The sequence below is a fragment of the Anopheles cruzii genome, chromosome 3 (genome assembly GCF_943734635.1).
Source record: "Anopheles cruzii chromosome 3, idAnoCruzAS_RS32_06, whole genome shotgun sequence".
NCBI classification, from domain to species: domain Eukaryota; kingdom Metazoa; phylum Arthropoda; class Insecta; order Diptera; family Culicidae; genus Anopheles; species Anopheles cruzii.
Genome location: NC_069145.1, coordinates 48114735 through 48139771, shown reverse-complemented (window position 1 = coordinate 48139771; position 25037 = coordinate 48114735). Strand labels below are relative to the sequence as shown.

General features: G+C 41.9%; 3 protein-coding genes across 3 annotated transcripts; all 3 read right to left on the bottom strand.

The window, feature by feature from the left end:
• Nucleotides 1-369: 369 nt before the first annotated feature.
• LOC128274197 (uncharacterized) lies at nt 370-4645 on the bottom strand. Its single transcript, XM_053012306.1, has 5 exons — nt 4346-4645; nt 2748-3092; nt 2168-2682; nt 1380-2066; nt 370-1320 (listed from the first exon to the last, which is right to left on the bottom strand). The coding sequence occupies exons 1-5, from the start codon at nt 4404-4406 to the stop codon at nt 880-882; spliced, it is 2049 nt and encodes a 682-aa protein (XP_052868266.1). The 5' UTR covers nt 4407-4645; the 3' UTR covers nt 370-879.
• An 830-nt stretch (nt 4646-5475) lies between these two features.
• LOC128274198 (glycerol kinase-like) lies at nt 5476-10204 on the bottom strand. The gene is made up of 10 exons (XM_053012307.1): nt 9683-10204; nt 9348-9606; nt 8738-9282; nt 8490-8657; nt 7898-7989; nt 7142-7255; nt 6965-7056; nt 6697-6793; nt 6293-6438; nt 5476-6211 (listed from the first exon to the last, which is right to left on the bottom strand). Exons 1-10 carry the CDS (start codon nt 9749-9751, stop codon nt 6123-6125), a joined length of 1671 nt encoding a protein of 556 aa, XP_052868267.1. The 5' UTR covers nt 9752-10204; the 3' UTR covers nt 5476-6122.
• Nucleotides 10205-12300: 2096 nt separating this feature from the next.
• On the bottom strand, nt 12301-23550 carry LOC128275734 (terminal nucleotidyltransferase 4A-like). Its single transcript, XM_053014344.1, has 6 exons — nt 22883-23550; nt 17756-17934; nt 17222-17668; nt 17019-17153; nt 16250-16944; nt 12301-16153 (listed from the first exon to the last, which is right to left on the bottom strand). The coding sequence occupies exons 1-6, from the start codon at nt 23548-23550 to the stop codon at nt 15269-15271; spliced, it is 3009 nt and encodes a 1002-aa protein (XP_052870304.1). The 3' UTR covers nt 12301-15268.
• Between the last annotated feature and the right edge of the window lie 1487 nt (nt 23551-25037).

The following is a 25037-nucleotide window of genomic DNA, read 5'->3' as shown; positions in this document are numbered from 1 at the left end:
AAAAGTGGACGCAGTCAATACTTTTGTATAAGATATTCATTGTTTTACGCAGGGATCTATCTGAACACTGTATCACGAATCAATTATTTCGTTCAAAGATGCGTTTCATTACGTCTGCTTTATCGACTTGAATTCAGTGTAATTTTCAACCTCAAAAACAGATGTTGCTGTTGTTTTTAAACGATCAACTCATACGTATTGTATAATTTTTATACAATATTGCTTGTAGCATAATTCAAACATATATGGTATTTGTTTTTAACATACAATACCACCGCACTCCACAATAGTTTGCTGCGTAATGCATCGAACTTATATTAAGAGGAAGCTACTCACAATATTGTGGCTAATAGCATTTTTAATGCATGTTACAACAATCACCGAAACACAATTATGCTGCAGATCGTGAGAGAACTTTAAAATACTCTCGTCTGTGGAGCAATATAGAACTAATAAATCATAAAAATCGCCTAAGTGAGCTTCAGTGTTATTATGAAATCAATACCTGACTTTTTCTGTATAGCTTTGGGATATTTCAACCATTAATTGAACGATACATAGACTGGCTTAGGATAGGATTATTTATATTTTCCGCTACTTATAATGATGACGCTCAGAGGAACTTGTAAGCAATAAATCGCTACAGCTTTATCACAACAAACGCTGCTTTCCTAGGATCTAAGACCCTTCACTCACATCCGGTCGTGGGGACGGCAGCCACAATGATAATTCGCGTTGTGGAAAGTATCCAGATAATCTAACATCATATTGATATGCATCCTGTTGACCGGTGTACCATCAATAATGGCGTTGCGTTGCGCTATGTCTTACCAAATCCAAACTAATACCATTGGTACTGGTACCATTACCATTACTCAATTAGTTGCTGATCGTACTGATACAATCCGCATATTTTGTTTCGTGCAAATGGTACGCACCGACATCAATGCTTGACTCCCACGAAATGGGCATGTTGCTTCCACCGATGTAGTTGCTGTACAACAGAGATTGCTGCTGTTGTGGATCGTGCTCCGACGCGGTCGAAAACTTTCTTGGCACAGTTGTAAGCGCACCCCCAGATCCCTGCATCGAAGGACATGCGGTGGAATTTCCATTTAGTGTAGATCCATTGGAAGCGCAAAGAAGTGGAATCGTGTCCGTACAGATACTGGTCTGCGTCGCATCGTTATCTACTCCCGGGCCAACTAAAGTGCCATTTATGGATTCTCCATACGAACCGACAGGATTGTCGGACGTTTTTTCTACCGTAGCACTGACGTAGGGGCACACGTTTGATGAGCGCACCAACATGCACCAATTCTAATCAATAAAAACCATTATTAGACAGTGAACTCGACATACTCGGGATAGAAACTTACCAGGATATTGAAAGTTATGGCAAATATTACCGGCATCACACAAGAGTGAATGTTCTCAAGTGCGATCACCTCCAAAAACCAACAAATTGAGTAGATGGGCTGGAAGAACAGACCGAACTTGATCGCCTTTTTAAAATCATCAAAATCCTGCACATCCGATGTCATGCTGGGAGTTGCCAACTCGGCTAGCGACAATTGGCCAAGATCGATCCGAGTGTCATAACAATCGAAAGATCGTTTGATAACATTCATCGCATTCTGGCTCGCTGTCGTCAGGCCAGATACACTCGTGGTCATGCCGATCGTCGTCTGCTGGGGTAATGTCACTACGGAGTGACGCGTTCCGCAGTCGCCAAATTCTTGGCAGCAACGATCTTTTATCTGCTCTAGTTGCGGATAGCTATTGCTGCGACAAACCATCGACATGTTCATTCCGACAAACGAAGGCAGTTGAGGGTAGATTACATCGTTACATTTGGAAGTTGTCTCAATCATGCTCTCAATGCTTTCGCACAGTAGCTCAGTCTGCTTCGTTGAGATGCGCTTCAAGCTGAGTGTGCCAAGGACGGTCGTTAGAATTATGAGAAGCGATACCGGGATCATGAAGCTTACGATCATACCCTTCTGAATCGACATCCAACAGTAACGATGCGTTTCGAATTGATCTATCGACGAGGCGTAGGAAAACTTGAAAAGAGAAAACGAAACAATTAGTCATATTTTAGCGGCAGCAATTTATCGGAGGCATCGCAAATCAAGCATCATTAGTTTAATTTAGAAATTCTTACCAAAACATAGACAGCTGGAACACCGTAACCCATCAAATAATGATATTTTAGTTTCGGGGCGCATTCGTTAACGATTAAATCATAGATGACGTAGATGTAGATGAAGCACCAAATGCTTGTACTCAGGTGGAGATAGTGCAGCAGAATGGCAATTAGTTGACATCTTATCGCATTGCGTGTCGCTTGAACGCCGAGAATGAACGACAAATTGGATGCGATCAGTGCCAGCAATAGGTTCAAACAGATGGGATAGAAAGCGTTGAAATGGCGCAGGCGTCGATTCCTTAGGAACAGTATCATACTGGTCAGAATTTGTGGAGCAAGCGCAAAAACTGCTCCAATGACGATCACATTGCCACCAAGATCCTTGCGCAAGCTTCCGTTGGTGCCGTAATAGATGTACATAATGTTGTCAATAAAATCATGTCCCTTCATATCATTGTTTAAATTATCGAATGAACTTTCATCATCCGTCGTGTGTACTTGAGGCAATTTACGCAGCGATTTTGAGGAATCTGTTAATCAATCAAGAGATTAGTGAGCGCCTTGGGAAGTACTTACGGCATGTTCCCGTACTTACAAACTTTTATCACATTTTCTTCGCCCTTATAGCGATTGTGTTTCATGGCGCTCTTGTTGACGAATGATGCATAGATTTTATCCGGATCGGGAAAGATGTCCGGGGGTCGGGTTCCCTCGTCGGCTGCTGGTAATGAGCGGCCTACACCCTCCTCCGGTATTGGCAGTCCGCCTAGCGTCATACCTGTTTCATAGTCTTGCCCGTAACCAGGTCGCATTTTCGATCCACTGTCGTAGTCGTAGTAAATTGGTTCCATAATATCTCCAGCCGGCCGAGTAAAGTTGATGAAATCATTGATAAATTTTGTTTCGTAGTTGTTAAACTTCGACCGGATGGCTTCACATTCTGTACAAAAAATGGATTTACATGAGTATGGGATTAACATGCAAACCATAAATATCCAGTAATCTTTTCTATGACTGCCTGTCTGATAATCTTTATATTAAGACATTATTTTCTATTCTAATAGAAATCCATTGCCACGGTGTAAGGCTATGAGCTCGACTCTTCGTCATCATCCTCGTCTTATTTACCACACTACTTTCTATTAAACTTATTGAATCATGCAATACGATTGAGTGCAGGCTATATTAGAGTGGAGTGGGTTCCAAAAAATGGTAGATAAGGGTACTTCAAACTTCATTTCTTCCAACCTGTGGTATGAGTTCCAAAGGCATTTTGGGTTTGAATTCGATTTTTTAGATCAATCATTGATTAAGAAAATACATTCCAAATATGCTAGCGAAAAATTGCAGTACTTCAGAACTCCATGGGCAATGGACACTTCAAAGCATCGCAAAGCTAGCCAAAAGAACAGCGTAAGAGAACTGCTCTTGAGAATAAAGAAAGAATGGCAATCCAGTTCTTGTAGGGTGTCTTTCACTGCCAACTAACGTCTGCAACGGAGCACGCTTCAAGTGCGCTTCAGTTGCACTTGCTAACACTTTCTTAACAAGTAGCATTTGTCACGTACTGGTCTACTGCAAAAGAACGTTTAAGCCACATCACTCGTTTAGCTGAACATTAGAATTAAACTCGGGATGCTTTTCATAGTTTTGTCATCGAATGACTTTTGACTTTTCAGTAAAACCCCATAAAGCATTAAAAAGAGTCAGTTTTAAATGATCTGCTTGAAACACGTTACAGAAAACAAACCAAAGACACCACAGAAGCATAAAGAAACTCAAGGTTGGAAAAATTGATCAAACTGATAGTATTGATGCCACACGGTGCCACTCGCCATGTACAATTCGTTTGTTTATGTCGCTTCGTATAAGGAAATCGATTTTTCGACTCCGCTTACTCTTCTCAACTCATACTCATAACACTGGCAACCCGTAAGCCATGGTTAAAAAGCGTTTGCCTAGCGTAATCAGAATGCGTGAGGCCATGAAAGGAGATTATAATCGCGATTAAATAGGGTGATGACAACTGCGGCCTACCTACTAACCTGTCCACCTACAAGAACCTACTAACCTGTCTAACCTCGAACGAGGTGTAAGCTACTAGTTATTTATGCATGCAAATTAAATCAAGACACCAACATTTCGATGCCTTCTGCTGCGGCATACCAGTGCGCCAATTAGTTTGATACTCACGTAGTCTAGGAGAAAACTGCACCATAAACAGCAGATGAAATACAACCCATGGTGGAAGCATAGTGACACCCGTAACGTGCGTAAAACCTTAGCGTCAAAGAAAGTGTCGCAGCAGCAACAGTTCAATGGACTTTATCGTTAGCCATCACAACATTCACAAACTTTTCGCACGGTTACCACTCTAAGTAGCGCATTTCAATCAATCAACTAACACCAAACTTCTACTACTAATGGAAGACTAGCAACAAACGTATTCTATTGCTTGATTTTTGTTTGTACGAATTGCCGTCTTGTAAAGAAAACTCATGTGCACAATCGATAATTCAGTATACTGCGACTAACTTATATTGCATAAGTTTCACTCGTTATAACACGTTTAACTTTTATCCGAAAACATTACGCACACTCTCTGTGAGTCACACTTTGTTGGCTTGGCTTCTAAAAGCATTCCTTCTTTCAGTTTACTACCTTTTCAGGAAAGCATTAATGACTGCTCTAGAGCTCAACCATCGGCTGTCTGCTATGTACACTGGCCTGTTATGTTATCACCTGTCTCCGGATAGCACGAAATTCTGACCAAGAAACACACATCCGGTTCGGAGCACTGGTGCGCATGTAGTTGTTTCAATTTGGTATCATGTGACTGCCACAGTATGTCATCGAAACAACATCAAAATGGTATAAAAATCTCCCAGTTCGCTTGAGTTTCACTGAGTGATTCTACTGCCACTAGCGACAACCATGCGTCTCCATCGCTACCTAGCAACCACAGAAACGACACTCACTGTTGTTCACTCACCCGGGCACCCGGACACCCGGGCATCAGTCCTCCCGCCCACTAGCTGTCAAACCGACCACCACACACCGTGTGACGCCTTGCAAATTCTCAGCGAAATTTTTCCAATTTCTTCCCTAATTCGGATTATTACAAAGCTAAAAATTATAAGTCATTTTTTAACGTAGAACTTACGATAGCCTGGACGTAAATTGTAGGTTAAAAAACAACTGTAAATCAACCGGAGGCTTACGGATTTTTGTTGCGTTTTTATTAAAACCTAACGAAACCATCACTCGCCGGAATATCAACAACAATACGGGATTAAAAAAACAACTGTAAATCAACCGGAGGCTTACGGATTTTTGTTGCGTTTTTATTCAAACCTAACGAAACCATTACTCACCGGAATAAATGATCAACTGATCATCGTTTTCAAAGCGAATACCTAGCAGCAGTTGTCAAAATTATTCTTTTCTTCCTAATAAATCTAACATTTTGTCTTCAATGAGCTTCTATCATAGGAGTATAGCAACAAATCTAAGAAGTTCGCAATAATGAACAATTGATAGTTATAATTCTAATAAAAAACACTCCAGTCCATCTTAATGTTATAACAAACAAATCAATACTGCATTAGTTCGCCCATAGCGCGTGACTAACTTCGTTTCTCTGTTGATCTTTAACATTTTTTTAACCACTACTGTTTTTACGACCCTCCGATCGCAGTAAGCACACTGCCTGGAATATTTGTTGCCTGATTTGCTCAGTTCCTTAACTCGTTCAGTATTCAAGTCTATCAGAAGTATTAAATTTTGGTGATCTGTACTATTAAGCTTTTTAAATTAAAACTTAGTTGGAACAACATCTGATTTTTTACTCGACGAGTAAAAACGGGTTGGCTATAGAATTTATTAGGAACGAAAACTCATTTCGAAATCTTCAAAGAATTACAATAGTCTACTAAGTCATACATGATCCATCATTTGGTCCACCGATCAATCATCGTCGTTCAGACAGCACCAACATTATGAACGTTGCCGCCAGAAAGAGTCCGGCTGGTATCGATGCCAGCAAACTGTATCGCTCATCTACGAAAAAAAAAACACAACAAATTAATAGAGATATTTCGAAACGCGAGATAGGCGGACAATTTGCCCTATCGTTCATACCCGTCATTGCATCGCTCTTTTTCGTTACCGCCCAACCTAAACTACGTTGAACCGCCATTTTCCACTTGGTGTATCGAGCGTTTCGTTCCTCTTCCGTCGTTGTAGGAAGAAATGTTTCGTGGTGTGCATGTATTCCCACATACCCACTGGAAAAACGAACGTGCCAACATTAGTATATCTCAGCAATTATTAGTGACGGTTATCACAAAAATCGATACGGGCCAAATGAACTATGTTAACTTTGACGTGGACTTTATTTAGTTTCACCTAGACAACGAACTCTAGTATTGCTTAACACTACTCGTAACCGTTCACTAGCACTCATAATATCACTCGAGAGTCTCAATATGAAATAATTTACGGATTAAAGAATAACGTCACGTACCAAAGACCAGCACACTTACCGATTATCTGCATCGAATTTGAACAAGTCTACACCTTCCGCTTGAGCGGCGGCCATCGCCGTACCGAGAGCTGCCGGATCGTGCACCTCCGTTTTCACTGAAAAGACAAAGTAGTAAAGTTAAACTTTCCCTATGCACTTAGCACACTGAACACGTTCCATACTAGCACACCCATTAAAGCGGTAATCAATGTAAAATAAACCCGTTCCGACCACTACGTTCGTGAGTGTTGCGCCATCGTCAACACTAGAGCCCTTCGTTTACTTACACACAGGAATACCACTTAGATCCGCCTGCAGTTGCATTAGCAGCCCGTTATTGGACATGATACCGTCAGCGTGCAGTTTGTTAAGATTTATGCTGTGAAAATATACGACCACACAAGAACGATAAACATGCTGCAACCACTAGCGTATGTAGGAGAACAAGCATGGCCCGCACTTACCCGCAATCTTTTTTCATAGCCTCAATAATATCCCGCGTCTGGTAGCAGACCGCTTCCAAAGCGGCCCGAACGATGTGAGGCTTAGTGGTAAAACTGGTCAAACCACAAATAATGCTGCAAATGGAAGAAACAACCAAGCATTAATTATGGGCGCACGGCCACCATAATCGATCTTCGCACGAAAGCTAAAACGCACGCGACGCGACGTAAGCAACTATGCACTCGTGCGTAACGAAAAAAAAATATTTAAAACGACCAAGACCCTACTCAGTCAACGGTGGATTGTGATGATCGCGGAACGATCGCCGTTTATTTTACGGAAGCCTAACGTAACAAACTTGTCTAAAAGCAACATAACCTTCATCTTAGCCACTGCTACTAACACTGACTTAAAAAAATCAAAATAAAAATAGTCAATCACGATCGGCACTGTGACAACGTTCAACGCTGATCGGAAAGTTTCGGGTTCTACTACCAACGATAATACTGCGGCTCAGACAAAGATGATGTCAAGCACAGTGATTTCGAACGGGGGGCAAAAATCCCCACCGACTGCTATCTCTCTGGCTCTATCTTAATTGTGTGCCAGTTTTATGGCCGAGCATAGTACAGGGCTATGAGGCAAAATTGATGGGTTCAAGATAGGTTGGTCGGCGATCAAATTTGTGCTACATTCTTTGTTAAAAAGTTAATATTAAACCCGAGATAAGGATGGTGCCATACAAAAACGAGAGAGTTAAAAAGTACGTTGCTTACCCGCGGGCATCCTTTCGCCAGTAGGGAGCGTACAGCCCAGTGAATGCAGGTACAAAGTACACATCGCCCGTCGACGACACACTGCCAGCAATCTGAAACAAGAAATAAATGTATGTGCGTAATGAGTTCCTTCGCCGTATAAAATGAAAAGAAATAAAATGAATTATGTGTTATTATCAATTTTATTTCATTCCGGTGAAACACGATAGAAATGAGTAAGCAACTTTTCTGACAATATGTTTCCTTTTTCAATTTTCCGTTGAATTAAAGGCGATGGAGGATCAATGATTCAATTAGCATCGTCGTCGTCATGCATCGTCTTAATTGCATAAGTTAGCGATAATACGGATTTCAACAGAAGGTTTAACAACAATATCTTAAACAAGAATAAATTAGGTTCAGTGATGAAAAGCTTATTATTTACTGCTTACTGCTTATTATTATGGTCATTGCACTAGATACTCGTTATCTCTTTTCATTAAACAGCGAAATTCGCACTTTTCACAGGCGATGTGTGCACAGTGATGGTTCATAAAACCATAAACCGTCTACTGCATTCATATACTTCAAAGCTCATACACCGCAAACGTACCTTTTCAGAGTCAACTGGAATGTCCTTGATCATCTCGAGATTGTCACGTAGCCAGTTCATAGCTACGCCGGCAACAGCTACCGAACCTTCCAAAGCATACACCGCCGGTTCGTTTTTTCCCATCTTGTAGGCCACAGTCGTTACTAACCCGTGCGATGATTGAACACACTAAAACACAATGAATATCGCAGCAAAGGAAATTAGAAAATATTGGAAAGAAAGAATGTAAACTTCCGATGTCAACGTACCCTAGTTCCCGTATTGTACAGCAGAAAACATCCTTTTCGATAAGTATTCTTGGCCTGACCTTCCTTCAGACAGCGCTGACCAACCAGGCTGGCCTGCTGATTGCCGAGAATAGCGCTGATAGGAATTCCATCAAGTACACAGTTGTCCTTAATATAACCGTAAATCTCCGATGAGCTTCGGATCTCTGGTAGCATGTCTGGATGCACGGAAAACGATTTCGTCAATTGTGGATCCCAGTGAAGCGTCTCAATGTTCATCAGCAGCGTCCTAGAAGCGTTCGTGACGTCAGTCTTAAAGGCTCCACCCTGAGGGCCACCAGTTAGATTCCACAGCAGCCAAGTGTCGATCGTCCCAGCATAACATCGCTTTTCCCGACATGCTTTTCGCACAGCGACTACTTTCTCCTTTAGCCACTTGAGCTTAAGGGCCGAAAAGTAAGGCGAAACTGGAAGGCCCGAAATCATGCGAAAGTTGCTGGGACTGTGATCAGGTTGGTGCGCCAGCACGCTGTCCATCATTTCAGCTGTTCGTATGTCGTTCCAAACTGCAATCATAGTCAAAACATGTGTTAATGAGTCATTGTTTTACGGTATAGTTTTGATGACTCACCGATCGCATTGTACAACGGTTCACCGGTGTTTTTATCCCACACAACCGTCGTTTCACGCTGGTTCGTGATGCCGATGGCCGCAATGTCCTTCACTACGTATCCTGCTCGTTCCATTGTGTAGCACGCCTCGACAATACAGAGGCGCACTGCGGCCAGAAGCTCCGTTGGATCCTGTTCGCTCCAGCCATCGCGGGGTACAATTTGCGTGATACGTACCTGATGCGAGAACAACTCCTCGAACAAGGGTAACTTATAGATCTGTGAGGAAAGTAAAGGTAGTTCCAAAATCAACCCAATTCGAAAAGTTTTTTTCCTTTAGCTTCTGCTGTCTTACCACAAAACGGGCGCTGTTGGTGGCTTCGTGAATGACGCCAATCAATTTGCTACGCTGTGACGAAGCCATACCGGGTCGTGTGGTGAAGTTAAGGTTGGTAGCTAGGCCGTGCGTTCAAGGTTTTGGAGTGTTTGACAAAAAACCGAAATGCGCCCACCGTTGAGGGACTGGTCTTTTACGTACGTACGTAAAAAACTGATGATCATTCGTTGAATATCACTTTGCTTTCTCTCTCACTTCACTATCCTATTGATTGGCCGCTTTTATTACTTACGCCCGTCTGTCCGTGGTTTTCTCAAGAGAGACGCTTGACCGCATTACCGTTTTTCTGTGTTTTGCACACGTTGCATAATGTCGATCAAATTATGCACGTGTCGGTTAAAGAATGAGCAGTTGATTGGTTGCTTTATACACGAGACTTTGCAATCCAGGTATGCCCATTAGCAAAAGGCTGACTCAGCAGCATTCCTCGCTCTGCGGCGCGTTATCGCACACGCGACGGCATCGAGTAAGTACGATCGCCCAAACAGAAGCCGCGCGGGTGGCGATCACCAGCGCGGTTCAACAGCAAACCAGAAACTGACTATATTCGTCATGCTGGCAACGATGTTTCCGCGATGACGAGGACGAGTCTCTCGCACCCCCTCGCGGCTCTTATCTAGACGCCGTAAACAGGAACCAGACAGCGGCGCGTGAAGCCAACGCTCACCAATAAACATCGTGAACTCACTACATGGCGCAACCAAACCGGACAGACAGTGTAAATACCAAACCGAAACCGCCGCCGGCGTCGTCTTCTACGATCGAATCCTGTTTGCAAAACCGTCTACCGGTATTATCGGTATTGTGGTCGTCATCACTGCGCTCGGGTAAGATAACTTCCCACGTTGACGTTTCGAGCGCTGTGGCAAGAAAATCCCGTCCGTCACTCACAACACTCACGTGGGTAAAGACCGCGTGTTGAAGTGGTTCTCAAAATCGAGTGGTTTCAGTTATCTCCGTTTATTCTGACTCTTTATTTTCTTAGTTTTGTAAATTATTGTGCCGAACAAGCTTCGAATGGCTGATCTCGACATTTACACGCCGCAACACTTTGTCACTGTTAGCAGTTGAATAAATATGGACGAGTGATAAGAAATATCACGCTCCACAATATTCTGCTGCTTCTGTTTACCTACTTAAGTGTTCATTGATATTAGTAAATAAACAAACTGGCTACGAGCACTATCAACTATCGTAAATCCAAATAAAAGATCAACCAATTTGAGATAAAAGGACTCTCGCGTAACAGCGAACGTTCAACGTGTCCCTCATTCACTTGTTTCGCATTCAATGAAGCTATTTTGAAACAATACTTTTGTCTTCATTGCGTATTTCGGATTTACTAAATCAGTACCACAAATGCATAGGAAAATGGTTTAAGTATGCATCGAAAAAAAATCTATTTTCTTAGCACATTAATCATCCGGCAACAATAACCGCCAAGCGGTCCTTTTCTGCAAATTTCTTAGAACGATTCACAGTTAATTCCAACACATTTGGCGGTAATTTATTCTGACGTCATCACGGCGACAACACGCATGTGCGGCGAGTTTGAAAGCTATAACGTCATCGTTTCACATGAAGCTCGCTGCCACGCGGTTGCTAGCCAAATTGAAGAAGTGTGTTCTAATGACCTTTTTTGTACGTTGCCGTAGAAGACGAGCCTCCCGTTAATTCGGGCCAATCGTAACAGCGTTCCGGCCCATCACAGTAGGTTACGTCTGTATCGCCAACATGATTGCAACTGAGCTTTTATTTTTGGCTTTACACCTTATTTTCAAAGTTGTAGCAGTGACACTTGTAAATCCCCCCGTGAACGGGCTTCCATAAAAGACCTAATCTGCGCCAAAGGCCTCGTTGATCATCTTTTAAGGAGTAAAAACTGTAAAACTTTTGAAACCACACGATAAGATAGCGAGTCTACGGACGTATCATTTAAACTTCCGAATTCGATACGACCGTTTCGAAGCACAGGGGTTAAAGTACAGTGCAGTTTGAAAGGCAAATGTTTGCGTGATACTCTCTGCTGCCGGTGTAAACATTTACATATGGAAACCAAACCCTCCCACTTGGTTGCACCGTCAACCATGCATCCTATCACACTGTTGCTTCGTTCAAACGCACCTACGAAACGAAATTAAATAGAACCAATTCGAATGGACAACCACTTTTGACTAAACTGAAACAGAGACTACCAATCAAAGCATACCCCTCATAGACTTACATTTTCCTATACACTTAATCCCGGCAAAGGGACCATTACATAGAACCGCACATAAAATCACTCGTTGGGTTAGCGATAAAACAAGGCAAAATCGTAATCAGGCAAAAGGCAGTTCATTAAGGGGTGTGCGCCGGAGTCGTGTCCGACTCACTTCATTACGTCAAGGTTAGGGTCAGAGTCCGCGTTCGCTTACTTACAATTATCAGATACCAACGCTTATCCAAAATTCCACATGCTGTATCCCTTAGTTCAGCAAAGCATAATATACAGTTGAAACCTTAACAGTACCAAAAAAGAGGGCGCAAGGGAGAAAACATTTCTTTTCCATCTGGCATTCGCCATAACGGGGTATCATTAGCAGTAATTTTTTATTTCATTTTCGTTAATTTCTGGTTCCTGACGTTATTTACATCTTATTGCCTAGGTATTATTTTACACATAAATTATACAGGTGCTTCTTTGTACTCAAAATGACTGGTTTATGTTATTTGTTCATCCCTTTCACTGCACTCTCTTTAACCTGGTTTTCGATCAGCCATCGGATCGTCCTAGTACCATTATTTTGATTATCTTTTGGCCAAGTCTTAGGTTTAATGATGAAATACATATCTCGTCAATTAGTATTATACAAGCGCTAACAAAGGAATAATTATTTTTTCTGGCGCATCAGACGGTTTCGTTTAGAAAACAAAAGCAGTATTGAAAAATTATCAAGCAAGAAAAGCATAAGCTAGCTCCTCACCGATGGTCCATTACGTAACGCCAATATTTCACGAATTTATTTCTTGTTCTTTTACATTCGATTCTTTTGCCTGTTTAATCGAAAGGTTATAAATAAAGAATACGGATTCGAATTTGAAAACGTTCTTCCACTATCCTTTTTATGTTTGTTACAAGAAAGATGTTTAATGGTAAAAACAATTTGAAACGTCTTTATACAGAAATAAGAAATTGCAAAGCATTGGAAATATTGCACAACTGCTTCTCAATAGTCACTGCTGCATGCACTTTAAAATGGTTTGAACTAACTCTTCTAGTCATTCACAACCAGTTTAGCTTTGTCAAATTATCAGTTCGCGATTCAAAAACTGTGGCTGATAAATGCATTGTGAAGATTATCATTCATTGGCAGTATGATCTTAATTCGATTTGTGATCTTTTACCAGTGACAAAAAACTTTACACATTCTTTTGTTTAGTTTACAATGTCCACTGTTGATCGTTTGTATCCGGAGAGGAAACTAAATCGTCCTGTCACTGTTTCATCATCAAGCCTAAGACTATAAGCTGCTAGTAGCTGAAGTGCAATTCTGTTGATGTACGAGTTGCTGCGCCTACATTGGCGTCTGTCGCCTATTGGTTGAATGTGTTCATTCGGATAATTGGTTCATTTCATTTACTGAGTTGAATGTTATCATTACATTGATGGTTTCAACGTAATTGCATTACTTTAATGGTTTTCTTTGCTTTCCTTTATCTAAACCGTATCACTCATCCACAAAACGCACTGCGAAGCACAAACAATGAGCAGTTAAAATGAAGAAACACTGTGTTTGTTTGCGGCATGTGCATGTGTCGAAAATGTGCACACTATTTATCAACCGAGAGAAACTATATTAACGATATTATTCTCGAGACAATAACAACTGTAACTGATACAATAGTGCTGGCATTAGTTGAAATATCAATAGTGTTATTAGCCATAGTTCCAATAGTTGTTCTTGTGATAAAAGTTAGAGCAGCTGTAGTTCGTAGTAGCACTAATAGTAGTATTCGTCGTATTTTTACGGTAGTAGCAAGTGGTGAGCAGAATCATCATGCAATCATTACTAACATTACAACTATAGCGAAAAGCCTACAAGAAACTGTTTCGAAACTTTATATTGTATTTACAACCACATACATAGCGGCGTTTTGAAAAAAGTATGCGCTTACATCATCTTGTCCTCAGAAAATGTTCCACGTATCGCAACACGATCACTGAAGGGGATATTGCAGCAGATAAATAAAATAGATTTGATACATATCACGGCGTCCATTTTATCCTCTCTTGACAAAGAAGCTGCCACTCTGTTTAACGATTTATCTTCCGGAGCATGGTGACACTATGCACCGTGCTTGAAATAATTTTTGTTCATTTTATGTTTTTTTTTTCGCTTTGAATAACATTATACTATAAACTATTACCCTAATTTTCAGGAGTTCAGATGTTTTCAGCTGGTTTTGCCGTATTATTACGTATAAGTTTGTTTCGCTGGTGTCGAGCACTGAGAAAAAATCCAAACTAACATCATTGCGATCTTTTTATCAGCATACTGATTCATTCACTGGATGGATGCTATCCGCTAAACCTTCTGTATTCCTAAGGCATACCTCATATACCGCTACAATGTGGATCAATAACTCATTTTTCTTCAATTTTTTGTTTTAAATAGCCACTAATTTCTCGGTGGTACTAGTTTCGAAAAAGCTAAAATCACTCAAAGAAGCCAAATGGTCCAACTAACGCAAAGATTTTGTTTTGAGTACCACATCAATGAAAATAGATATAAACAGGTAAAAGCTGATGATGACTGCACGAATATAATTAAGCAAAGTGAAGCAAATTTATCATACGGTTGAGTCCCGAATGTGTTCCCGACATTAAAGTTTGTATGTTATGGTTACCTAGGTTCGAAAGGAAACCTCGACCATTGGAAACACTTTGTGCTTACACGGAAAACGGAAAATTCTTTCCTGATTTTTAGAAGGTTCGGCGAATTTATAGAACTGTATGCTCCGTCATGTTGAACAATATAGAGTTATAGTTACTTGGTCCATAAAGAGACACCGCCGAACTCGACAAAATAAACACGGATAAAAAGAAATCCCGGCTGTGTTAACACTGTCGTTAGCAATAGCAACAACTCTTAGAAAAAAATCGGTATCAGGCGGCATGATATTGATAATCGTAGAAAACAATACAATCTTAATCAGTAAGGTAATGTATATCGACTGTAGAACTAATGGTTTAGAGTGGTAATGCACGATTTATGCAACCCTCGCCAATATTGAACATACCTTCAAGCTTCTTTTCTGTGTTAACACTTTGTCTTTGTGACGCTCGATTCGTGACCAGCCATTCCGTACTGTGTATCCACTTCTGCTATCTCCCTTATTCTGTTGTGGTCATAACTACAATTGGCAAATTCATTAGATGCGTCCGTCACGGCTTCTTTGCATGTTTGTTTTCACGTTTTTTTTTCCTATTTGTATGTTTTTGTTGTTTTAATAGTGATAGTAGTGAACCCTTGCAAGGAACCCTCCCACCACTGGTGGCTATCATCGACTGTCCAGCCCGGCAGCCGTACTTCCGCTACCGGAGGATGCACTAGCCCCCAGTACCATACCGTAGCTAATTGCCGCCGTTCCTTGCCCACCGAGCAAGGAGCCACCGGCTACTTTCTTTTCCCCCGGAGAGGTGGTCTTTTTGCGTTTGGAAGAGTTTGAACTGTGCTTTTTACTGTTTCCGTTTCCTGTGCTATTACTGCTACTGCTACTGCTGCTATTGCTGCTGGTACTACTGTTGCTGATACTACTAATGCTGATGATGGCATTACTGTTACAGTTATTGCTACTATTGTTGTTGCTGCTGCTTATATTGCTGTAGTGTTTAACGGAATTCGGTGCACTAAGGCAACTGCCAGTACTGTTTAATGCCACAGCACCAGGAACACCTGATAGAAGAGATGGAATCGAACCTGCTGGATGTGCCTTGCAGCTCGGGTCATACTGAAGCATATTTTCATCATTTACAACCATACCGGTGACTAGATTGTTGTTATTATTACTGGAGTTGCTGTTGTTATTGTTATTCACAGTACTGAGAACGGAGACGGGCGGTTGGTAACTTCCTAGGACGTTAACTGTCGAACGTCTATGTTTGCTGTTGTGACGAACTAAACCATTGCTTTGGTTAATTGGCTGCTGTTGTATACTAGGACCGTTACTGTTGTTGGCACCACCGGCGGCATTAGTACCACTACTGCTACAATTCCCACTCGCAGCATGGACAGAATTTGTGATAATCGAACGTTCAGAACTGCCACGATTGTACAAATTCTTTCCACTCACAATTTGCTGGTGGTGATGCTGATGATGCTGGTGATGCTGTTGGTGCTGCTGTTGCTGCTGATTAGACGACGGTATAATGCGACGAGTGTTTATCTACCGAGAGGTAAAACAAACCGGCACAATAGGAACGTGCATTTTCTACAGGGTCTACATCATAGCACTGTGCCAAATCGCTAGCATACTACTTACGTTGGTGTTGTAGTTGATTACCGGGCCATCACCGACATTTGTGTCGGCCAGTTGCTGTTGCTGCTGGTGAGCCATGTTAATCATGTTATTTTCTTCTATCGACAGATCGTGCGGAAGAGATGATGCCATGTGTGCGGGTACCATAACAACCGCTTGCTGGCCTGCTGTACCGACACTTTGCTGTAATTCGTGCACTTCGATTGGTGAGCGGTTGACGCCGGTCGGTGACACATCACGGGCTACACAATTAAAGTCTCCGCCCCCATCGCTGTCCATACTTTCTTCCGACATTTCAACGCTAGACGAGCTGGGCCGTCGTCGATACACAATCCTCGCATACGGCGATGGTTGCTGTGCAGATTGCTGCTGTTGGTGGTGTAAAACCTGTACCTGCACCGGTTGCTGCTGCTGTTGGTGCTGAGTCAAAGAAAGTCCCTGTTGCTGTAGCGACAAATAGTGTTGGTCGCTTAGCAACGTCATTGTTCCCGTTTGCGGTACACCAGCATGCCGAATCAGTCTTGCCTCAAATGTGTCCTTAATCCACTTACGATACTCGATTACTTCGTCTGTAACGCGTATTATCCGGCCAAGTATGCTTTGCCGGTTGCAGTCGGTCAAATTCTTGTCCAATGGCAAAACGGCTTGCATTAGTACTATGTATGCATACTCGAAGGCTTGTTTCACGTGCAGAGCTCCTTTATGAACAAAAAGGCGAAAAATTAGTTGCTGAGACTGTGAAAGTTAGTTGTAGATAAGATGTCCTGCTTACCGTACGACGATCGACCAATATCGTTACCAGGAGTAAGTGGATCCTCTATGCACAACAAGCTGGGCCGATGACCATCAATCATTTCACGCTGCAATTCTTCCTTTGGTATATACCGACCAGTTTTAACACTAATTCCTGTTGTTTAATGCAAACCATACTCATTAATGTGCTCAAGAATCACACAAGCAATCCTAGATGCTCACCGATTTTCATATAATTAAATTTCCGCCCATACAACTCAAAGAACTCTATCAGCAGCACACCGAGGTTGGAGGAGGCATTCGGCTTTCGGTGATGCTGCTGTAGGAAGCTGATGCACATCAGTATCAGCGAATAAGACGATATGCCTCCAGTAAACACCTCGTTTAGATCACGTTGCAGTAGAAACTGCTTGAGCACCAGCACCAATTTTTCCAGTACAGGGTAGCCACGTTTGTAGCCTTTAATCAGCTTGGCAGACTGAACGCCCGATTCCATGTTAAATGAAATATCCACCTTCACCTGCGTTTCTCTGTCCGTCAGCTTCACGATCGGCACGGAAGCTTTGTCAAGCACACGGACGGAATTTGGTTCTGCAATGTAGCGATTGACCAGCTCCATTTCAAGAGTCCTAAGTGGCAGTTTCTCCCACTGTCCAATCACAACCAAGTCTAAGGTAAGGAAGAAAGAAGAGGAGAAATATTATTCCTACGAGTGTCCAAAAAGTGCACAACAATTCACGAACTTCACCAACATACCTATGTCACTTGTTGGCAAGTAGAGTCCGGTGCGAAAAGAACCAAACATTTCGACTCTAGCCGAGGGCCAAAGACTCAGCACAATTTGTTCTATCCGAGCAACTACCAGCACCCGTAATGCATGCTCGGTTGGCGTCGGAACCATGTGGGCGTAGAACTGTTCTATCTCTTGATGTAACCTAAAAAAACGAAGAACATTTTAATCAAACTACTGACTCCCCACAACGATAAGAAAACCCCAATTCGTCGATACTAAAAAGATTGTAAACAAAGAATGAATTGACACATTGAAATGAAACTTCACATACGTTCATAGTGTACCCGAGTATAAAAACATAACAAAAAAATTAGGCCTGTAGCCCTCTGTTATCGAACCGCAAAACTTAATGAACACCCCAGTATACCTGGCACTATGACCCAAATAAGGCTTTTTTGAAAGTTTACAACCACGAAACTCGCGCTCGATTGATCTTGACGCAGAGTAGAGGCTAATCACCTATTAACGAACACGCATCTACATCATTGCATGAACATTTGGCAAAACCCAATCAAAAACCAAACAGTACAGCATCAGTGATCAAGATACATGTACCACAAAGATGAAAAGTGAAAATGGCAGACCCTAAATATTATAATTAATAAATATCCAAATGCTTAAATAAACAAATAAATATCTGTAAAACTAGTTTTAATGAGTTGCATATTAATGATCAATCGTTACGGTTTTACAGCACAAGTTTGTTTAATGATTTCTGGAGGGTATTTTATTCAGTAAATTAAAATGTAAGATAAAAATGGACGGGATAAATCAGTATTGTGTGCGTATCGACTCCAGTTTCATAATTGTAAACCGTCCCAGTATTACGATAAATTCGGTACTTCAATGACTACTTGCAATGTCAATGTAAAATGTTTGTTATTTATGGAGGACTGTGCGTGAACAAAAAGAGCTGGACACGAAACGAAAATCGACTGCCACTACTGGGAACGAGTGCGGAACACGATCGAATTACAGAAGAAAACGTATAGAAAGTTAAAGTGGAAGCAAAATAAATCGCCGCACGTGGCTACGGCCAAAAAAAGATGGGATATGCTGCCTGCTTCGGTTCGGTCAGATCGAATGCCCCGAAGAAACCTATATCATATGTGGCCCACAAAAGAAACTAAAAATTGGTAGAAAATCCAAAAGAGCACCATAAATAGTATCCATGGTCGGAGGGGCAACACTGGAAAGGTTCCATTAAAAAAGGGGTTTCCGGTCTATGAAGAAATGTATCGCTAAACCCGGAGTTGCAATGGAACGTATACGCATTTCCAATTAATGCAGTTTTGTGCATTCGCGTGCGACTTCGGTGTGTGCACGTGTTAAGAGAGACTGCATTATGCACTAATTCACATGAATTTCTACGTGAATGAATTCACATGACTTTGCCATGTTAAAAAAAAATATTTATTGTGAATGCAACAAATGTTCACACAGTACAATCTTGATAATACATTACACTAGGTGGAAACTTTTGCGGTGTCCGTATTCTTGTAAAGAAAAAACAAACCTCGATTTCATTATTGTGGAAAGGTTAAGAAACAAATCACCAACCTGTATGACGGCACAACCCCTTTCAAAGAACATTGGTACACAAACATAACAGGATCATGACGATGATTCCTATCGTTGAACGTACATGTCTCATAGTAAAATGCAACTACAAGCGTCATCGTGCATGTGCGAGACACAACTGGATAAACAACAATACGCAAAGCCGTGTGGGTATTTGTGACTGCGCATTGCTTCGCATTACGCCGCCTGTAAGGCACAGCGGCGTCTAATTTCACAATAAACTTCCGTTTGCTCTGTGTTCTGTGGCAGACTTCAACATGGCTTCTCTCTGACGTGCGTTGTCCAAGAGCGACCTCCGTTAAAACGCTTCTCGGACCTGGCTGCACGCTTCTGAATGCAACCACTTGTTGCCGGCAAGTGCTAGACTAGCACTTCTCTCGTTATCACGCAACTTTCTTTCGCCAACCACGGTGAATGTACAACCTTTTATTTGCCAGCCACTTTCATTGATTCCACCACACGCTACGGAAAAAATAGAGATGCTGCTAATGCCATTTTTCCAAAATCGGAACCCCACAAGTGGCTAAAGATTTCAGTTAATTAGATTTATTCGCCGGTACGGCTTGTCTCGTAGGATCCCGAAAGTTGCCCTATTATGTTTTATGATTTCGGTGGTTTACTACACAAGACCTACGGCTGTTTGCTTTTTGTTGAGAAAGCGCCACAGATAAGAATAGGACGGTTGATCATCAAACCATCACAATCACATGCTTTACCAAAAGTGTTAAATATTAACTATTCCATTCACAAATGAAGCAAATGCTTCCGAAAAAAAATTTCTAATCGAAGAGGGTAGATGATCATCAAACGATCATCATTCGAGTATAATGCGCCAACATAGCTTTCCCCTTCGTACGTCCATAACTAATCAGTTTTCCTGTTTGAACACGAAACGCGAAACGTTTAACACGAACGAGTTCAACATCAGTAAACGGCAAACGTGGCGCTGCATCCACATAATGTCACAAACTCGACACTTGGTAACACGCGGTGTGATGAGACGCGTGGTGGGGTGTATAGTTTCCGGTTCATCAAAAGGACAAGGCCGACCACAGTGAACGGTAAACACGTTTGGGCTACGTCGAGATTATACCCTACTACAAAACCACTCCTGATGTGCCTACAACTGTAATACCATCGCATCGATCAAGGGTTTAATGCCTCACACCAGGTGGTAATGTACATAATATCAGCGCTAGACGTCTCACCACTGCATGGCATAATTTATAATGTACCCCAATTCTCTCCATCCGCTGCGCTGCCTTTTTTCCAAATCAATCGCGCAAGCAGCATCCCACCGTGGAGGTACTTTAGAAAGACGATCTTTCGTGTGGCCACTCAAGAAAGTTGCTAGTTGCAAGGAGCATTTCGCACTGCCAATACATCGCATCGCTCTGTTCGGCCCTGTCTTGTCGCCATGCCTGAGAGCTGACGTTTAGAGGACGAAACATAAATTTAGTTTTGCCACACACTTGCGTGTCTCTGATAAGTACTTTTCTTTTGCACTTGAAGAGCAGAGCTATTTGTAGCGGAAATGGGTCAACCGTTAAATTAGGATTTCAATCTTCGCATCTTCGTACACAAGATCGTGTAATTATATTTTTTTTAATCCTCTAATTCGTCGAGACAAAACCATTAGCGTAAAAAATCTTTCGAGAGATTTTTTCGGCAGAAACTCCAAATGGAAGAACATTCATCATACTACTTGACAATAAATTTCTGCCTCTAACCATGTATATTGGCTATACTGGAAACCAAAGATGATTTTCCGGATAGATCATCCATGTAACACATAAGAATATTCAAACTACGATCTGTTTCTCCGGTGTCGGCGCTGGTAGGAATAGTATCAAATATATAATGCACGAAAGCCGCACAAAATGGAGCATTTGAAGGATATCAGTATCAGCACAGTACTGCACTGTTTTACATTGTTCGTTATCAACACGATATTAAGATATTTTCATGGAAAAAGGAATTCGATTACCATGTGTGCCATTGCTAGTTCAAGTAAGCGATCCATAAGTGAAGAAATAGAGGAAAGAAGAAATATATGGTATATTTGCGCAAAGCTATACTCAACATTAGCCGTGACACGCTAATGATCAATATTCATAAAGGTCGTTCCATTTTCGAACACACCAGACCAGGCAGCATCAGTACCAACATCATCAACAATCGTGTTGTCCATAGCATCTGCAAGTCCGAGAACCCCGAGCATCAGGAAATAGATTTGGGTGTAAACATTTTACAGAGCCGCGCGCTTGCGGTTTGATGACGGAAGCATGTATTCGAAACCTATGATTGACTAAAGCAGCAGAAACTTTGACTTTATCGACTTTGGTTGAAATGAAATGGTAAAACTTTTAGAACATGTTCTACGGCTTCTGCGAGAGCACTCGAAACAAGTATATAGAACGAATAAACAAGCAATACAATAGTAGTAGTAAAATAAGCGTAATGGGTCATTCGGTTTCTCGCTCAAAATCAATATAATGCAACCTTTGTTTTCAATGCCATGGAACACTAAAAATAAAATAGTTGTCATAAATGCTGATAATTTAGATAAACTGAAGCGATTATGGCTTACATATGGGTTTGCTTTTACGGTAAACTAAATTAACACACAGTAAAAAGGGAATCTTGCTCCAGCATTATCAAAATATTCGGTACACGACTGTAACCACCAAAACGCAGTGTTCCTGGTCACATGCAAAGCTCGATTCTCATATCAACAAGTGCGTAGGTAGTGATGGAATGCTGCTGTGCACACATACTACCAAACTCAGGTTATTGTATAATAACAATCAGCCTTATCAGTACATGATTTACTCTCTGCCCCCTGTGGAAAGTTTAGCTTTCCTGCCAAACAGTCCTTATCTCTGCTTCACAAACTGCATGTTTGTCAGCTGAGGTTGAGGATCGATATCCAAGACGCATCTTAGTCGTTTAGGGTTTTTACATTTTTTGGCATATTTTTCTAAATACAAGCGTTACAAAAACAGCAGACTTGTTTCGCCAATTACTGAAACAAAATAGAGTTATCGTTTGACCCGCATCAAGTCTCAAGCTGCGCACAATGTAACGTTTACTCCGTCATAATCTCCCGAACCGTATCAAGTATATGCACCAACGCCGTTTGTGATTTTCTCCCCTTACTCCGCTACAGCAGTTATCCCTGATTATCAGAACAATACCAAAACTGTTTTCCCTGAGATGAACGTTTTTTTAATCTTAGAAGAACGGACCGGGGAGATGCATGTGGTTACCGATAATTATAGGTGTGGTGTGTGCGCCATTCAACAAAGCCAGTGAAACTGCGCATTAAATTGTTGCTCAGCATAGACCTAGCAAAAAAAACCAAAGTAATCCAGCAAACCCCATTGGCCAGCATGTGTTAAGACTTTACAAAGTGTCTGGATGTTGAACTGATTGAATGGATGTTGTATCAAACCTTTTGCGAATCTATACCACAGGACAGCAAAATGAATGTCCTGGATGTCACTTACCCAATAATTCCTCGACCGTACTTGCAGTTTGGCGGACGCCACGGGCATCCACCGTGCACACCAATCAGTCGTTGCTGTTGCTTGTTCATGTTAAAAGTGCTAGCCTTGTTATCTGTCATGCTGCCCAGTTTCTTACGCACTGGGTTGTAGTTCTTCTCGCTACTGACTAGACCTCCGCCTTTCGCCATAGGACCAACATTCCCGCTGCAACCATTGCCTCCATTTCCACCAGCCGTCGATTGCAGCTCTCCACCGTTCGTGACACCGCAGTTGATGTTGTGACTTGAGTTGTTGCTTCCAGTGTTGTTGCCATTGTTGCAATTGTTACTAACACTGTTGCTAGTGGTGTGAATGATGGTCCCATTGCCAGTCACGTTATTCACCCCGTTCGATGGATCGAGTTTTCCGAATCCTTCCAGTCCATGATTGTTGACATTATTGCCATTGGTAGCATTAGTTCCACCATCGCAGTGGTGGCCAGGCAATTGCTGATGTTCAACAGCACCTGTGCCGCGAGAGGCCTTCAAATTGTCTTGGCCGTTCGAGCCAGGACCGTAGTTAGGATACAGCGGACCACAAATGTCGGAGTTCGTTTCCCAGATTCGCATCCACACTGCTTTTGAAGGACCATCCTGTTCATCCTGATACCATGCCACTGCTGGATCCATCGTGGTAGGATTGTATCAGGAACTTCTCCGTTTTTGATCAAATTGTGGTAAGATCAAACTAAAGATCACGAACGCTGGGCCGGGAAATTTCGGGCAAGCACCAGTTGCGTCACGAACTTACTCTTGTACTAACTATACCGCAGTTCGCTCGACCCGTATGCATCCAAAATTCTGCATAAACCAAATCACAAAAAATGATAATTGGGCACGGTATCAAGAATCAAGAAGCACAGCACTAAAATGAGAATGTTTCTCTAAATTCCGGAGGTCAAATCACTATTCAACTTATGCTAGCCGACAACCGCTTTTTATCACTTAACAATTACGCGACACTCGCACAAGAAACCGTACCGATCGCAACGCTAATCCTACAATTCCGCTGAATACTTCAGCCACTGATAATTTTGCGACACACAGCAACCCCTTAGGCCCCTTAAGTAAAACGTGACCAACAGCCTTTCGGTTTGGTTCTTCCACAGCACAACTCTCACAAGGGTGGCTATATCACTTTCCCTAGCAAGTTTCCGAATGTTGCAGCCGAGCGATATTCAATGTCAAAGCAACGATGCAGGCTTTCTACGAGATCAAATCTCAAAAAGGACAGTGAAAGAGGAATTCTTTACGTCCGATCAGCAAGAGGAATTCTGGCCACTAGTTTGGCTTTTTTCTTGAAACGCAAATTGAAAAGTTGTCCACTAGCAACGTGCACCCGATCAGCTCGCGTGAGCCTCAGGGTCGTCTGACGAGCAAACCACTCAAGATCGATCCGCCGCCACCTGACACAGTGATATTTTCATTGTCGTTGTGCTTCCACTTCTACGATCCCGGTCGGTGGGTGAGTTTCCAACACACCATAATCCCAGTAGTCCGAGAACCGGTGATGCGAGAATCAGTGAACCAGTATCTGGAAAAGAAAGAGAAAAAATGACTATTTTCATTCAACTAATCTATTTTGTACGAATTTGTTTAACGTTTCTGAATTGAATGATAGGTATGGTTGGACACAGCAACAATGTAAAAGTGTACTATCTTACAATCTTAAGATTCTGCTTGGTAAAGCCTGGCCATTTAAATGTGTAGCAGGGCCAATTCTCTTGGCGAATACTTTGACCATCGAACTTTCTCAAAAAAATATTTCTACGGCAACATTACTTTTGACCGTCACAAGTTTCCGTTGAACATGATACACACTTCTCATTTTACCTTTCTTACTTTCGATCTCTCTCTCTCTCGTCCATTTTCATTTTCTCTGTCTCGCAACCATATGGCACGCGTGTTAGAACCGCGTACGTTTCTCGGCCCCACCTGCTCATGATCTGTTCGATCTTTCAACAAATACCTTTCTACTTCTTATTGCACCACTTGTTAACCAAGTGTTTCTTTTTGCGACAAGTAGGCGCTCGGGGCATTCAACACTACAACATTCAACAGAGAAGATCGCCAGAACGAAACGAAAAAGAACAAAAATGCATCATTTTTACACACCG